The sequence below is a fragment of the Odocoileus virginianus genome, chromosome 6 (genome assembly GCF_023699985.2).
Source record: "Odocoileus virginianus isolate 20LAN1187 ecotype Illinois chromosome 6, Ovbor_1.2, whole genome shotgun sequence".
Taxonomy (NCBI): domain Eukaryota; kingdom Metazoa; phylum Chordata; class Mammalia; order Artiodactyla; family Cervidae; genus Odocoileus; species Odocoileus virginianus.
In genome coordinates, this window is record NC_069679.1 from 50,067,219 (window position 1) to 50,085,029 (window position 17,811).

The 17,811-nt window shown below is 42.0% G+C and overlaps 1 protein-coding gene across 2 annotated transcripts in view; it reads left to right on the forward strand.

The window, feature by feature from the left end:
• Positions 1-17,811, forward strand: part of FBN1 (fibrillin 1) — a 257,163-nt gene that overhangs the window by 192,700 nt on the left and 46,652 nt on the right. For both annotated transcript variants that reach the window (XM_020888719.2, XM_070469329.1), the window contains 6 exons: positions 211-333; positions 1,056-1,214; positions 4,506-4,577; positions 8,039-8,164; positions 11,504-11,626; positions 16,136-16,261. In XM_020888719.2, the coding sequence (XP_020744378.1) occupies positions 211-333; positions 1,056-1,214; positions 4,506-4,577; positions 8,039-8,164; positions 11,504-11,626; positions 16,136-16,261 (729 nt within the window). The remainder of the gene's footprint in view (positions 1-210; positions 334-1,055; positions 1,215-4,505; positions 4,578-8,038; positions 8,165-11,503; positions 11,627-16,135; positions 16,262-17,811) is intronic.

The following is a 17,811-nucleotide window of genomic DNA, read 5'->3' on the forward strand; positions in this document are numbered from 1 at the left end:
GACTTTTCTAAAAGTCTTTTCCTGAAAATGCACACGTCAGCACAGGCTAAGGACATTGATGAATGAAACATCCGTATTTCTTATCCAGATTGCAAAGTGCCCTGTGGATGCTCTCTTCCACTATCAACATGTATATTGACCCCCAAGTCCCAGATCATTCCAAAAAGTGAAATTTCTGTATTCACATACCACTTTCTTTTTGGATTATAGATGTGAATGAATGTGAAACTCCCGGAATCTGTGGTCCAGGGACATGTTACAACACTGTTGGCAACTACACCTGTATCTGCCCTCCAGACTACATGCAAGTGAATGGGGGGAATAATTGCATGGGTAAGTCCCAGCTTTTCTTTATAAAGCATGTTCGGTCCTCATCTGCAAAGAGAAAAAGAGCCTCCAAGCCCAGCAATTCATCTTCAGTGTTATGTTACTCATCAGAGCGAGTGCTGCCACCCTTTGCCTCCTCCTCTGTAAACCATAATTTTGGCTTTTTCTCAGCACCTCTTGTGGGTGGTTGGGAGTTTTCTTTAAAATGTAATGTTGGAAAATCCCAAACAAAGGTTTAATAGTACTTCTTTTGTTTGACTCTGGGTGTATCTTTATACAATGATATTTACAGCACTGACCTACAGTATTAAAACATCATGAGTCGGAAATGAGAAAATCACTGCCAAGAGCAGTGGAGAATTGTTACTAGGAGACTGGGTGGAGAGTCATGTAAAGTTTATTAAGGCCACAGCTACATAATGACTCAGTTCTGTGGCACAGAACACCAGGGAATATATTAGGTTGGCCCAAAAGTTCATTTGGTTCTTTAGTAAGATGTTTTAGAAAAACCCGAACAAACTTTTGGGCCAACCTGATATTTCTTAAAGTCCTTTTCCTTGTGCCAGAAGAGGTAGATGGGAGGTTGAGAGCCAGCTTTTCCTGCTCTTATCGAAGTCAAGTTACAATATAGTTCAAAAGAGACTCCTTCCTTGAGCATCCCTGTTAGAATCTCCCTGTCAGGATTTCCGCACAGCATCACCAGTCCCTGGCCTCCTCCTCTCCTCTAGATATGAGGAGGAGTCTGTGCTACAGGAACTATTATGCTGACAACCAGACCTGCGATGGAGAACTGTTGTTCAACATGACCAAGAAGATGTGCTGTTGTTCCTACAACATTGGCCGGGCCTGGAACAAGCCCTGTGAACAATGCCCCATCCCAAGCACAGGTGGGTTTTAGTTTCGCCATTACCAGAAAGATGGCATGGTACCTTCCCCGTGAATTGTTGGAGAAAGGAATCTCAGCCAGGGGAGAAAAAGGGTGCATCGTCCATCTTCATAAAAAAGATTAGTTCACAAAGGCAAATGTTGAAATTCAGATGATCTGGTCCTTTCAGCTGAAAATTGAGTCATAAAATATATTTTCCAATTTATTACACAAGTTCATTTACCAGCCTGTAGACTCAGCATATCACAAAAATATAGAAGTTGTTATTATTAAGGAGTTCGCCATATAACTTCAAGTCTGGAAACAGTGGGCAAAGCAGTTTGACAAATAAGTAAACCATATTCCTATATTGTTTATTTACTTATTACCATCAATTTTACTTATTCATAACTAATCTTGTTCCAAAAAGAATTCAAGATGGCCCACAAAGATGCATATGTAAAATAAGAAGGCCTAATGCAAATGGCAAGCATGGGTAAGAAACTCAAAGCAAGGATAATTAATACGCAAGATCCAAGCTGGGAAATCCTGCACACTCGCCAGTGATGAGCAATAGCTTGGGCTCTAAACCTTCGAGCAGCTCATATAAAGAGAGATATGATCGAGTCTAACAGTCTCAATGACCGCAGAGCAAACTCAGAACTAAAGAAAAGCACGACTCAGGGACTTCCCTGGTGGTCCGGTGGCTAAGACTCTGCACTCCTAATGCAGGGGGGCCCAGGTTCCATCCCTGGCCAGGGGCCTATTAATAGATCCCACATGCCACAACTAAGAGTGCATCCTTTAAATAAAGATCCTGGATGCCCAACAAAGATGGAAGATCCTGTGTACTGCACCTAAGACCTAGCACAGCCAAATTAAACAAAGAAAAGCACAGCTCCTTGATACAGAGAAATTTCTTCTTATATCCTCATACAGAAAAATCTCTATAATGTTATCTATTTGAAAAAGAAGAGAGTCTAATTCATATTCTAAGAGTAAATGAAGCAAAAACTTTGGTGCAGTGTTCTTATATGGGAGATGATATATATCATGATGGTGTCATTTACTAATGACCTAGATCATCTTTATGATTTTTAAAAATTAACTAATTAATTAATTTGCCTGTGCCAAGTCTTAGTTGTGGCATATGGTATCTAGTTCCCTGACCAGGAATCAAACCCAGGCCCCCTACATTGGGAGTGCTGAGTCTTAGCCACTGGGCCATCATCTTTATGATTTAGAGTGAACGAACTACCATGCCCAGTACTGGTCTGAGAATTGTGTGGTATCTACTCCATTCCCCACAGTGATATGTAAAATACCCAATCTGTTGTCTGGTGCTAACTGACAATGCAAAAAAACAGAAGATTCTTTTTTAGTAAAATGTACCATCTCATCCACTGTTTCCTCCAGAAATAATGTAATAGCCATCACTTAGAATTACAAGTTGTCTCCACTCTGCAAGATGTTGTTAGACCTGGGTTTGGCAAACAAGAGCCGGTGGGTCAAATCCAGCCTGCCTCCTATTTTCTGTTTGGCCCACAAGCTAAAAGTAATTTTGACATCTGAAAATTTTATGAACTTCAAATTATAGTAAATAAAATTCTACGAGAATATGGCCCCACTAATTTATTTACATATTATCTATGGTTGCTTTCATGAAATATTTGAGTAATTTTAACAAAGACTGCACAGCTTGCAAAACCTAAAATATTTACTTTTTAGCCCTTTAAGAAAATATTTGCTGACCCCTGATCCTGACCGTTAGCCTTCAAATCTTTTATCATACATTGTTATTGTTGTTCAGTCACTCAGTCATGTCTGACTCTTTGAGACCCCATGGACTTCACATGCCAGGCTTCCCTGTCCTTCACCATCTCCCAGAGCTTGCTCAAACTCGTGTCCATTTGAACTGGTGATGCCATTCAACCCTCTCGTCCTCTGTTGTCCCCATCTCCTCCTGCCTTCAATCTTTCCCAAGATTATTTATACACAGCTATCATTAAAAAACCTGGCAGTTACCCACACTTGATGTGTGTCTATTTACAAGTAAAAGTATTTGTACATGTGTCTCTGTATATTTGTTTTTGATTATATTAAGAAATGTATTTATTATTTTCAGAAACTGTTTTATTATAAAATGTACACAAAATTAGTTTTTAAATTGGATTTTACAAAGATAGATATCCTAGTATTTTTATTTTTTACCTTGATGGACCATTGTACGTTCCCTTGCAGACCACTATGGAGAGCTCTGATAACAACTGTCGTTTACTTTCAGAAATATCTGTCTGAGTTCTAGGTATCTGCATACTGTTAATATTAAATGCAAGATTTCATCTTCATGTGGAATATTGGCCAAATCCAATCATGGCTTTTCATTAGCTATGCAGTCTGCACACATTTTAGGAGGCCCTGAAGTTTGGATGGTCAGTGGAGCTGGCGTGACAGTGGTTGGAAGTGAACACTCATAGATTAAGGAAAGAAAGCACTAGGAAAAGAATGTGTTACGTTTTGTTTAAAATACTTCCAGAAACCTTTTACTAGTTTTCAGTAAGTTTACCCATAAGGGAGTGGCCATCTTGAGCTTAAATTGATGCCATGCTATATCAGTTATATTCATGATCAGGAATTACAGAATCTCAGAGTTAAAGGAACCACAGATGACATTTAATGCATCCTTAATTCACAAGTTTGATGAAAATTCATGTCGGGGAGAAAGATAAAGGGTGGGGGAGGGGAGAGGGAGCAAATAAAAGAACCGCAGCAAAAATAATAATCCGGCTCCAAAAATTAAAGTAATGAGGTTAAGGTAGTTGTTTGACATGAATGAGTCATTAACAGACCTGAAATCAAGAACTTAGCTACATTTGCTATTGTTACCCCCAGTCTGCCAAGGAAATGGCTTTTGTACACATTTGTTAAATCCTAGATTCCTTAATACAGAGTAGAAAGAGGCACTCAGACCAGTCCCAGGTTTCAGAGCTGAACAACATCCCCATAGAAACCCAAATTCCCCCAGGCAAGCTCATACAAAGGAGTGCATTTGATATAGAGACCTCTGCTTCACCCTCTTTATTACGTCAACATGAGGTCACTTTTCCTTCATCATTTTTCTTAGGGACAAGGTTACACCATCTGTAGAAATTCTCAAATTTTTTTTTTACAAAGGTCAATTTATTTTAAATTCTTCCAAATACAGGTAAATATCTTTTAAGAATGTCTTCAAAGTAATTTTGTTCAGCTCATTATTGCTCTTCACCTATCCTGTTCCCACCCCACTCACCCTACCTTTGTTCAATCACTGCAGATGAATTTGCTACACTCTGTGGAAGTCAACGGCCAGGCTTTGTCATCGACATTTATACTGGTTTACCTGTCGGTAAGTTACAATGCCATTGTTGCAACTTTTTGTCTCTGCCTTTGTGTTAAGAAAAGGAAGTACACACTGTTATTTTCTCAGATTTGCTTTTTTTGTTTCTTAGAAGGAAAAAGCATTAGACAGTGCCATTTACCTTTATTGAAACTCTGATTCTTAGTTTGAAACAAACTGTGCAGACACCCTGTGTAGCTCCACCTAATTGGCAGCAGCATTTGTTGGTCATGATTAAGGGGACTGGAAAGCTTTTCACAAAATCACAATCAAGCTTCGTTAAACCAACCCTAGGCATCAACAAAAAGAGAGATTCTGGGAGTAAAGCCAGTTGACGTTTGATTTGACTATAATTCCCAATCCTTCCGTCTGACTAAGACAAGAGTTTAATATGACTGTTCATACCAATCCTTATGTGTGGGTTGTTCACATAAAGCCCGTTTGGTAGATCAGTTTTATCTCACAGGGAATCTTCTCAGGTCATCTGCTTTGGGATTTTTAGATGTGAAATATAGAAGTCTTTCCAATCTGAGGCCCTGTCTGGTAACTGGAGCAGAGACCACTGCAGTGCTCGAGATGCTTATGTGAGAGTCAGAAATACTGCACAGCGTTCAGCCAGTAGAAGCAAGGCCTTTGTGGTTTAAAACCAAATAACATAAAAATAGACGGAAAGCCATTGCATTCTCCGAGTTTTTCCCCAGTGTGATTTATATGGATCCTCAGATGCCCCTCTGAATTCTGAGCAATTGTGTCTAGTAGCAAACATCACCACTTGGTCTGTTCCACCTTATTGCTAATAAGTAAACTGAAATCCACATCAGCCTTTCCAGTGACCTTGTTTAAGAAAACAAGGGTCTGGTCCAGCAATCAGCCTGGCTCTCTCTGTGCCAAATCCATATGGCTCCGCAGCCTAGTCAACATCCAAAGAAACTTCATGGTTTGGAAGGAAAACCTGCTAAATGACATTGGCATGAAACACCTGGCCCCAGCTGCTTTGCTTTTCCCCTTCCCAAAACAGATCTTTTTGTCTCCCTAGACTCTGATCCGAAGATAAGTGGTCTGTAATAGTAGTGGTTCTCCATGGACGGACCAGGCGTGTACCCCAGCAAGGCCTACCCTCCAATGTTGGCAGCAGGCAAAGACTCAAAACAGCATTAACAGCATCCACTAATAAAGCTGGAGAGGCCTCAGGCATGCTCTAGGCCAAACGCCTTGCCTTACAGTTGAGGGGACAGAGGCCCAGACAGGGAAGGGGACTCAGCCGAGGTCACTTGGCTAATTAATAACAGAACTGGGATCAGAACCCAGTCCTGACTCACAGCTTGCTTTGCCTCTAGCTCTTGAAAACTGGAAATGTGATAGTTAGCAGTATACTTATTGTTAGCAAATTCCAGCATGACAAAATATTTAGATGACTGAGGAACTTTGTTTTATTTAAGCTTTCTACTCTCCTTCTGAAAGGTCTGAAGATTGTTGGCATATAGAACTCATTCGTGTGGGGTTAAAACTATAGCAAGTTTATTAATCTTGTCTTTAAATATAAACTTTTCCAAGTTGAAGTTCAAATGGAATCCAGACAGGAAAAGAAAATATAATTTTTAATATGTGCTTTTGCTGTGTTGTGCCTAACAATGGCTAGAAATTTGACCCAGCCTGTTATTGTTAAACTTGATAATACATCACTTATATTTAAAACAAATGAATGTGAACATAACACTTCATGTTTTAACCCGTACATAGTTCAAGAATGTCTGAAATTTTTTTTTTGAAATTTTTTTTTTTTGCTTCTTACTGATGATACATAGTTGTGATATTTCTTTGCCTCACTTTTTAACAACATACATGACAAATGTGTGCAAAATCTAAAGCATAATTACTTATATTCAAAATGGAAATATACCATTTGATATTCTAAGCTTTTTTTTTTCATTGAAGAAATCAATTTGTCTTCAAACAAAATCAAGCCCTTTAGAAAAAGGTCTAACATAAATCTGTGGCCTGTGAACTTTCTCCTTCAAAGCAGATTGGCTTTAGGGTGTGATTCTTCTGAAAGCGCAGCAGCTCTTGTGGGTTCCACGAAAGTCAGTGGCCATCTACAACTTGGGGAAACAAAGTACCTGGCAGAGGCTCCTGACTCTGACATGTAAAGAAAAATATCTCAACAACAGCACCAGAAACTTAATGGATTGGAAAGACCAAAACTTTGCATCCCCTCCTGGCTTCTGAACTGTTTTGTGAAACTCTGCACAGGACTGGTAGAGGGGCCCTCTGTGATAACAAGTCCTTCAGTAATGGTTTTGTGAAGATTGTTTGACTGTGGAAAAGCATAAGGGAGGAGGGGTAGCCTGTTAGCGGATTCCTGGTATCAAATCTACTTCCTGGTGGCTGTACGGTCTTTGGTGAGTTCCAGCCTCCGACCTGTCCTCAGCACTTGCACCAATGAGGATGGTCAGAGTGCCTAGAGACCATCTCACAGAGGGGCTGTGATGATTCGGTAACTATATCCAGGTTAAACACTTGAGAAATACACCATGTGTATAGCAAGTGAGGCACTATACCATTGCTGCCACTGTGACTGTTATTATCCTAGAGGACACTGAATGGCTGAGAGTTCAGAGCAGGTCAGGCAGAGAGTGGGCCCGCCAGGCTGGTGAGGAGACCCGACTTGCCCACACAGCTCCCTCGCCAGTTGCTTTAGCAGCCTGGGTCCTGGCTGTGCTCTCACTCCTACTTCCGTCCTTTAATCCTCATCAACCCCACTTCCAGGTATTGGTTCTTAATCAAATGTCAGACAGCATACCAGGGGCCGGTGACACCCTGGTGCAGCAGCCAGCCCCGGCCCCGGGCCTAGGGAAGCCACAGTCTGTTGTGACTGTCCTTCCTCCATGGTCAGCCTGGGCCCAGCTTACATCCTCAGACCTGACTTACTTCCTTGACTTCCTTCCCAATGCCACACGAAGGAGGAGCAGGGCGTTGAGCTGAAATTTGGAAGATCAGAGTTGGCTCTGACCATGGGATCGTCTTCTGTTCCTCAGCAGCTCTCTGCTCCCATTCCCACCAGCCACCACCACACACTTGGGGTAGAGAGACCACTTACTCTTGGCAGTCACTTTCATACTGCTCCACTGGTGCACAGGGCCCAGTGGGTGCAAAATCTCCCACCTAGACAGAGCTAATGTTTTGTAACAAAACCAGAAAGATAGATGATCAATGAGATAGACACAGGAGTGTCTGACAAGCGGTTCAGTGATCTCAGTTTCCTCTTCATTGACTTCCTCCACTTCCATCACCACCCCAGCACATGCATGTACGTGCCAGCACACACACACACACACACACATGCGCTGTCTCTTCTTTGGCCTTAGACCTTACACAGGACTAGTTAGAAGCAGCCAACTTTCAATTCCAGTTTACCCTGCCCAGGGACCACATGCCAGGCCATCACTCACATGTGCCTGCTCTGTTTCCAGATATCGACGAGTGTCGGGAGATCCCAGGGGTCTGTGAAAACGGTGTGTGTATCAACATGGTCGGCAGCTTCCGGTGTGAATGTCCAGTGGGCTTCTTCTATAACGACAAGTTGTTGGTTTGTGAAGGTAAGAGATGTTGCCCTGTATCACATCCAGAAATGAGGCAATTTTACAACATTGGAATTTCAGAAATTCAGCAAACTCTAGCTATAGTGAAGGGCACCCTGTGGATCAATAGACATTTCATTGCCAGAAAAAAAAAAAAATTCCCTAACTACTCCCAGTGGGCAAAGCAGGATGTCCATTCCCCAGCCCTCTCCGCCCCCTCCCTCAACACAGAGTGTATTAGATTTCCCAGCTGATATGAAAAAGCCTTGAGGTCCTAGGTGTGTCCAATGGATAGCTATTGTTTTACAAAGCTTGAAAGTGAGCACGAGTGGTGGGCAGTCATCTTGAGTTGAATCTCAAAATCAGTGTTCTCTTCCAAGCGGAGCCTATGCTCCTCCCCAGTGAAAACACAGTTAATGCAAATACTTCAAATGCATGAGAGAATTCCAAATGGCAAGAACAGCAAATTCGATTTTATACGAAGAATGTTGGCATGCGTGCAAATGGTACTTTTTTCATTTTCAAATTACCTCCCCTCACCATGTGTATGTACTGTGATTCTGCGCATTCCTCACCGCACTTCATATTTTTCCGACATCTGGGGAAGATAGTGTTCTTTTACATTTTAGTAAAAGGGACGTTGCCGGTTATTAAATATACCATGGGCCCTAGGATAGCTAGAGTAATTTTCTTATTTCATACTTAAACTCAGAGCCTCTAACAGAGTTCTTGTTCATGTTAGAAAGGCTTATTGCTCCTTAGAGCATGTATTACACCACATAGGTTGACATTTTAATGTTAAAAAATCTTTTTCTCCTAAACTGGGGACAACTTAGAGACCACGAGTAAAGTTATAACCCTGAGTACAGGCTTGTTAAATTCTCCTCACCAGGCTTTCTATTCCTGTGGCCAAGCTGGCAAGCATCCCTTACTTTGCTTGCTATGTGGGGGACTGGAAACGGGGTGACAGCTATTCCTAGCCTTCCTAAAGAGATAGTCATTTGGGGGCTTTGGTTCAGGCCCTGGGCTTCTGGAGGCCATCAAGGATCAGGTGTGGGGAGGAGGCAGGGTGTGGAAAAAGAGAAGGGAGCCCGTAGCAGATGACCTGTGGTGCTAGGGGTAGCTGCCTGTTCATCGCCACTGTCTCCCACCTGTCATGCATGCCTAAGGATGCCTGTCTGCTTCTGTGGCATCATCCCTTCTCCCATTGAGAGCTGGTTACTCTACCCAAGTGCTTCTTTGATGCGTATTTCTGCTGAAGCAGCAGCCCTTGACCAGAAACCAGAGGCACGGCCACCCATGACCACCATGCCACAGATCTTGTTACACCCTTGAGATTGAAAACCTACAGCTGTACCCGTGGAAGGCGGCTCACTGTCAGGGCAGCGTTTGGCTGATACAGAGGTTACAAAGTGCTCCAGCTTTTGGTTTCCGTTTCATAGGATATCCATCTTCAGGGTGAATGTTTAATCCAGGGTCAGCTGCTTCCCAGCACACTCCTAGCTCTCAGACTCAGAAAAGGAAGGTTGATTTAGCACATGCCTCGGCCAGACTGCAGTTGGAATGGATTCCAGAAGTGATTCAGGGAGGATCTGTGTGTCTGCTCTCCCCCAGCATGCATAGGATCAGATGTTAGGCATCTGAGGCATCAGGGAAACGCTTGTCTGAGACACCTTTTGGCTTCTCCAGCTACAGAAGCTACCCTCTGTGTTTCTGTACACTCTTTATGAAGAGCAGGGCAGGCCTGGTGGGTAAGGTGGTGCTGGATCCTGGGCCCATGGTAACCCATGGTGGGCATACTCTGCTCCTGTATGAGACACACACCCCATATTAGACGGATAGGCCTACTAACTGCCCACAATCCTGAGGTTTTCCCACCACAGAGCACACCCCTCGGAGGCCTAGGTTGGTGTATTTGTCGCCCCCTAGTGGGAACTTTGGCTGAGCCAACTTCTGCATGAAACCCCAGCACTGGTGCTGAAAGCTGACTTTCACCTGGGTTACTGGCTGCTCCCTATACTGGATTTAGACTGAATTAGAATACCTCATAGGAGCAGGGGAAGACAATATGTGTTTTGCTCCATTGATATCGCCTGGACTATGCAGTATATTCTGCGGTGCCCTAAAGCTGAACTGAATTATGTGGCTGGTAACATTTTAAAAAGATAAGCAAACAACTCCCCGAGCATAGGCAAAGCTCTGGAGCACACAACAGCCACTTTATTCTTTTCTTTGATAGTGAGCATTTGGTCATTTTCAGTGGGTTTTATGTGTAATCTTTATGTTAAGTTTCCTTGATTTGACTGCCATGGGGCAGAAATTTAAGCAGGAGCTTCTGCAGCCCTGCAGCTCAAAGCACTGTCCGTGGACCAGTGCACCAGCATCACTTGGGAGCTTATGTGAAGCACAGACTCTCGAGCCACTCGCCTGGCACACTGAGTTGGAATCTGTCTTTCAATAAAATCTTCAGTGATTCAGACGCACATCAAAGTTTGAGATGCTCTGCTCTGCAGGCTCGACAACAAAAACAACCTGACTGATTCCCCAGACCTCCTGCACTTTGAGCAAATACAAGACTTCCTAGAATATTAGTCTCTATGCTTGTCAAATCTGGCCCTTGAGGCTGAGATTCACAACTTTTTCTAGAGATTAACATAATTAAAACCTGTAGATGGTCATAAATCCAGTATTTGTATTTATGAAAAATATTTGTAAAGCAGGAAAATTAGAAAAGCTTTCCATCTTCCAACGTTTGTTCAATAGAACCAATCAAAATAAGAAAATATAAATCAGTGTTGTGTGAGAGCCTTCATTTGCTCAATGAAGTCCAAGCTCAACCTGCTTGCCCAACAATATGCCAATAATCAGGAGATGAGGTGTTGAGGCAAGAAATAGCAACTTTGTTTGGAAAGCCTAGCATCAGAGAAGATGGCAGACTAGAGTTTATAGAGTACCATTTCATCAGGGTCTGGATGCCAGTTTCTTTTATAGAATAGAGGGAAGGAGGAGGTGAGGAAGTAAAGTAAAAAGGCCATACATCTTGCAAAATGGTTTGGCCAGAACTGGGGAGAGGATGTGTCAATTTCTTTTTTCCTGCAGTCCTTCACAGGTGGGCAGGGTCAGGGTATTTCCCTGTGAGCTGAACAAAGGCACTTAAGTTTAACATTCAGGCAGAGGGGCAGGATTCCCTAAGGCAGACCACCATGTCTGCTTGTAGCTATAGACTGATTATAGTAACAAGAGCAAAGAAAAAGGTTCACGAAACAGGTCCAATGTAAAGTCAGATTTTGTTCTTGCCTCTTGCCTGTTGACACTGGATTCCGCTCTCCTTGTAATTCAGTTCTGTCCTGCTCGTAGACATTGACGAGTGTCAGAACGGCCCAGTGTGCCAGCGAAACGCGGAGTGCATCAACACCGCGGGCAGCTACCGCTGTGATTGCAAGCCCGGCTACCGGTTCACCTCCACAGGGCAGTGCAATGGTAAGTCCCCACCTGCAGGCGCCTACCCGATGGGCTAGCCCCAACCAGCTGCAGATCCCTGGATTTCTTTGGGATGGTTAAGATTCAGACTTCTGTGTTTCAGTAAGTAAACTGGGAAACAGGAAAGTTGTTGAAATGCTTTAACACTTGGCTTTTTTCCTCTTTAGAGAGGTGATTTTTCCAGATTTGCCCCCTGCTGCCTTGCTGCAAACACCCACTCCCACAAATGCACACAGACACACACACACACACCCACACTCCCCAACTGGTGCTGTGTGCTATGGTTAGTCACTCAGTCATGTCCGACTCTCTGCCACCCCACAGACTGTAGTCCACTAGACTCCTCTGTCCATGGGACTCTCCAGGCAAGAATACTGGACTGGGTTGCCATCCCCTCCTCCAGGGGATCTTCCCAGGAATCGAACCAGGGTCTCCTGCATTGCAGGCAGATTCTTTACCAACTGAGCTACCAGGGAAGCCCTCCATACCTGGTATTCAGGACCAAATACTTTTTTTTTCCTTTTACCTACTCCCCCTTGAGTGGGTGAGGTTTTCACCATCCTAGCCACATATACCAACTCTAGACAGCAAAGCTCTCCTGAGCTGGGCTGGGTTAACCTGCACAAACCAAACAAAAAGAACTCACAGTATTATCTTTTTTCCTTAGCATCTTATAGAACTGAGGGCAGCAAACTGGAACAGCCTTTTATTTGCGATGTCACCTACAGTAAAATGAGAAACTATTAGAGGTTAAATTTTTTGGGTACTCACCTTTGTCAGGGACATGGTAGAAATGAGAAGGATGAGTATGTCACCAGCTTACACTGACAGTGAAGTTATCCCTCGTGGCTCAGCAGTAAAGAACCCGCCTGCCAGTACAGGAGATGTGGGTTTGATCCCTGAGTCAGGACGATCCCCTGGAGGAGGAAATGACAACCCGCTCCAGCATTCTTGCCTGGGAAATCCCATGGACAGAGGGCCCTGGTGGGCTACAATTCATGGGGTCACAAGGAGTGGGACACAACTTATCTACTGAACAACAACAACAAAAGTTATTAAACATCTGATGGTATTTTGTAGCCAGTGGTATCAAAATGAAAATACTGGTGTTTCAACCCAGCAGCAAAGGAACACCTCAGAATGATTTTCATGTGAGTTTTTCAGTATTATAAACCATTACATATTTAGCAAAGAGGTCAGGAAGAATCTGTTGTTTTGCCTGTAGTCCATTTCACAAGGGGTTTCCTGGATAGTTTATGCATTTGTGAATGAAACAACACCAAGGAACATGGTCAGACTTTCCTTGGATTTCCTTGTGCACCAGTGATTAAGTGGTAGGAAGTACACTGCTCTCCGTAGGGCATTTTGCATTGTTTTATGAGACTTTGGTGGGAAGAGGGTGTAATACCAGAACAAAAACTCACTTTGAGAACCAAGACTTGTTTTTTGGGTTTAAAGGAACATGTGCAAGTGTTTAGCCTTTTGTCAACAGAGCAGTTGTAATCCACATATTAACAACAACAACAAAAAAAACAGGACAGGAAAAGTGAGGACGTCTCTGATAGGACTCACAATACCCTCATGAAATTTGGCATTCATACCACTTCCGTGCATTTTGCTCTTAATTTATATTTGTTTGGAACTGGGTAAAATCCGATCAAAATAAGGAATTGCTGATAATATGGAACGTGTTGTTTCACACCATTTCACGTTAGGCGAGATGTGGGAAGAACTGTTGCAAGCATCAAGATGAGATAGCCAACCAGGGCCTGGCTGGGGCTTACGTGCTGTCAAATTTTTTAATAGAGTACTAACATAAACACGCTGGATAAAGCTCATCCAGCATTAATCAGCAGTAAGCACTGTGACAGAGAGCTGTTTGTAGCCCAAACTTTGTGTCTCTCATTCAATGAAATCCTTACAAGAAAGGCGATGTACATGAGTTATTAGAGTTTTGCAGTTGTTCAGCCTCTAGGGCTGAAGACTTCACTCTGGAAATGTCTTCACTTACATCCTACTTTTATTTTTTATAATTATCACTTTTTAATCTTTTTCTAAATCTTTTTGACCACACCATGCGACCTGTGGAATCTGTTTCCCAACCAGGGATCAAACCCATGGCCTCTGCAGTGGAAGCACAAGAGTCTTAACCACTGGACCTCCAGGGAGGGCCCACATCTTACTTATAAAATCTCTTAAAATGTCTTTAAAAACTATCCTATACATGGCATTTTTCAGATGTATTGTAAAATATTCCTTTCTTCCTGTGTTTAGGATGAAAAGAACTAAAATTTCCTTATCATAGTAAGGTTTTTATTTGAACTTGTCAGTACCTCATTTCACCAGCTGGCCATAATACCCATGTTTCTGAGACCTGAAAGAACAGGTAGGTGTCTAAGCCAAGGATGCTAGTCTGACCTCAGGAGCTGAGTAGTTGGAGCATAGGCAGCCACTTCTGATATGCCTTGTCCAACTAAAAATATATTCTTCCCAGCTATTTCCTTATGGTTTCCTCTCTCTCTGCTGACTGTGTGGGTGTTTTCCCCCCAATACTCTGTTTAAATCTCCTACCTCAACCTCAGACATACTCTTCTGGGAATTTAAATCCTGATGCTTGTTGAAACCTCAAGACAAAGTGAACTTCATAATCAAGTTTTCTAGAATTGTAACTTTCTATTTCGCCAACAGAACTGCAAAGTAACCCATGTTTCATTTAAAAAAAAAATCATCATGAAATAGGCAGTGTAGAAAAGAAAATTCCTAATTGAGGATCCCTTTCTAGAAAGATTCTTAATGCTCTTCATTCCCTGTGGGCCCCAGAGATGAGACAGACCTGATCCTTGCATTAGCCCAGACTCAGTATTACCTGAGGATGCCCACGGTCTAGGCTGACTGTAATAAGCCCCCGAGACACCATTCCTCAAAATCAACTCTCTTCACTGAGCTTGGTAGTGGAAATCAGTGTCCTCTGCCTATCCCAGGGAGCAGTGTGCTCATTTGAAATTCATTTTTATCCAAATGTGAATAATCATCATCTATTCTTGGGCTTCTCTGGTAGCTCAGATGGTTAAGACTCTGCCTGCAATGCAGGAGACCTGGTTTCAATCCCTGGGTCAGGAAGATCCCTTGGAGAAGGAAGTGGCTACCCACTGCAGTATTCTTACCTGGAGAGTTCCATGGACAGAGGAGCCAGGCAGGCTATAGTCCATAGGATTTCAAAGAGTTGGACATGACTGAAGCAACTTAGCACACACATCATTTGTTCACTAGCATTTCTGCATAGACCAGCTGTAGCTCCTGAGATGCTCTACCCTAGTTTCCCCTTTTCATGATACACCCGCCCCCAACCTGAGATTTCTAAAGGACATGGTGATTCATCGACTCTAGATGTTTTGTGTACTTGGAAGGAAGTAGTTGTATAAATGGCAGCCTGAGCACATAAATGGAGGGAGTATATTGTGTCCTGGCGTGGGCACAAGTGTCCTGGGCAGCAAAAGGTACCCATTCCCTTTTTCTCTCTTCTCAGTAGCTGGGGTGGGCAAACAGCAAGCTTGAATTATTCAGCTGAAAGCCAAGTTCCGAGCTGCTCTCTGGCATCTGCACCCACGGCAGCATTCTGCCATTTGCTTTCTTTTGTGACAACAGAAAATCAGTGCTCCTCAAGTTACATTTTCCCTAAATATGGAATCTTGAGAGCTTTAAAAAATTAGAGACATAAGTAGGCATGCAATTATGTCATTTGTGAATTCATGCAACATGTTTGGCCCCTGAGATAATTAGATTTCAGGAGAGCAAGAAGTATTAACTTGACAATAAATGTAACTTAGGGCCCAGTGAGTGGCAGAAGCAAGATGAGAGGGCTTCCTTTTGAAAGAATATGGATTAAAAAAAAAGAAAGAAACATCATTAGGATTGCCAGGTGCTGAAAGGAGTCCTACATAGACAGGAAGGCTTGGTTAAGATGGAACAAAAGGTTATAGGAGTGAGACAAAATAATGGGGTGAAACTGGAGCAAGGGACCATGCAGGCTGTCCATCATGAAAACCTAGCTTAGCAATGGGATTTGTTTAAATTTCCAGAGGAAGCCATGAAGCTTCCATGATTTGAGACACCAAATCTTGACTAGACAAAATACTTCAATTAATTCCATAGTCTAGGATACTGTGTAGGCAGATAATCAAATGGATTATCTCCCAGCTTGCATTTCTATTCCCCGTTCTATGCCTGTTTGCTCATCTTTCAGAAGACTTTTTGGATACTGCCCCTGTTTTTCATTGCTTGTGTATTGTTAATATGCTCTGAATGTGCCTAGTAAATGAGAGTAAGTTTTAACCAATTTTGAGTCAAAAATAAATATTGAATATAATGTCAGCATCAGTTTTACTGGCTTAGTTTAGAACTAGGATTAATCATGAGGCCAATAACTAGAAGTAAGTATTTGACTTGAAAAAGAAAAAATGATTTGATTTGGCCTTCCAAGTTTCCACTTAAGATGCTTTTTATTTATAGATCGCAATGAATGTCAAGAAATCCCCAATATATGCAGCCATGGACAGTGTATTGACACAGTTGGAAGCTTTTATTGCCTCTGCCACACTGGTTTTAAAACAAATGCTGATCAAACCATGTGTTTGGGTGAGTATGTGGCTATCATTTCATTTTTTCACATTCTATTGAAAAATTCATGTGTATCTGAATATATTTAAAAGCTAACACTAATTGTTTTGTTATTTATAAAATACAGAAGCAGGTTGCAGCATTAATATCCTTTGATGTTTAATCTTTGGGAATCTGAACCTCTTTCTTGATATTCATTTGACTGTCAGTTCAGAAAAACTTTTGATAAAGGGATAAATTGAGAAAGATATTAAGACAAAAAATTAATTTTATTAATGGTAATAGCCTATTGTTCCTTTATAATATTTATGTGAATTTGCCTCATTGGAACAGAGTGCAGCTCTTGAGTGGTTGAGTATGAGCATTTTTTGAGAAGTGTCTGTATATGTATAACTGTATATATATATATATATATGTATATAAGGATATAACAGGTCCTTAAAGGCAAATTTACAGATCATTTTTCCTAGGGGAAAAGAGCTCAAGATTTTAAATCTCTTCCTCAGTTTTAGTACTGAATCAGAATGTTGATTTAGACTAAACTTCAAATATGCAATCAATCGATTTCTCTCCTTTCCTCCTTTCTTTTTCTATTTTAAAGCAACATCCATTAAGTCTTTTGGGGCCTACATGAACATGAATCAGGAAAAAGAACAGTCAATAATGTTTAAAGTGCTTGCCTTTGGATGTAATTAGATTCATCCATTAGGGAACATTCTCATAAAGTTTTGTCATCTTCAGAGCAGATAACAAGTTTTAAGTTAAAGATTATAATCAGTCCCACTAATCACTGGAGAGATAACTCAGTGTATTCATGAAGTCCTGTCCAACTTTCATTCTCCCTCTCCCATCTGAGTTATCTGTAATCCCCACCAAAAGAACCTGCCCAACCAAAGAACTTCACTTGCGTGGCTAAAAATGAATCACGGCAGAAGTTCTTGATTGCTAGAAGGGTGACTCATTTGGATTCAGTCTTCACACATGCAGTCTTCAGACACACACATTCTGCTTAGCTATAGCATCCTGATTTACAATCATAGATAATTCAACCAAAGTTTGAAGGCAAAGGAAATCCTAACTCTAAACACTACCTTTTACTAACCTGAGGTGTTACCTTCCACTCCTTCCCCATCCCTTTGTCCTGGTCCTCCACATTCTGCCTGTCGATATCGCAAACCAGGAATATCAGTGGTTTTCATCTTAATTTCTTATGTCCTCTTTAGTAAAATATACTCCTACTAGAAAGATAATAACTGCTGTCACAAGATGTAAAGACATCATAAGGCGCCAAATAGCTTTACAGGATAGTCAAAGTGAAAAGTTGTAGACCAACCAAAAGACAACTCGTGCTGCTAGAGAAGAGCCAAATTGAGTGCCATCACATTGGGATAATTTAGAAGAGAGATAAGTCACTATTTTGTGGGAGTGGTCGTGGGTTTTTAGGGACAGACTGGGAAAGAAACAGACGTCTTCCAGGTGAGTGAGAAAGCTAATTTATTTTGTTGCTGATTTTGGGGTAATATCAGGTGACTCACTGCTTTTTGGTAAACTGGAGTGAGAATCTTAAA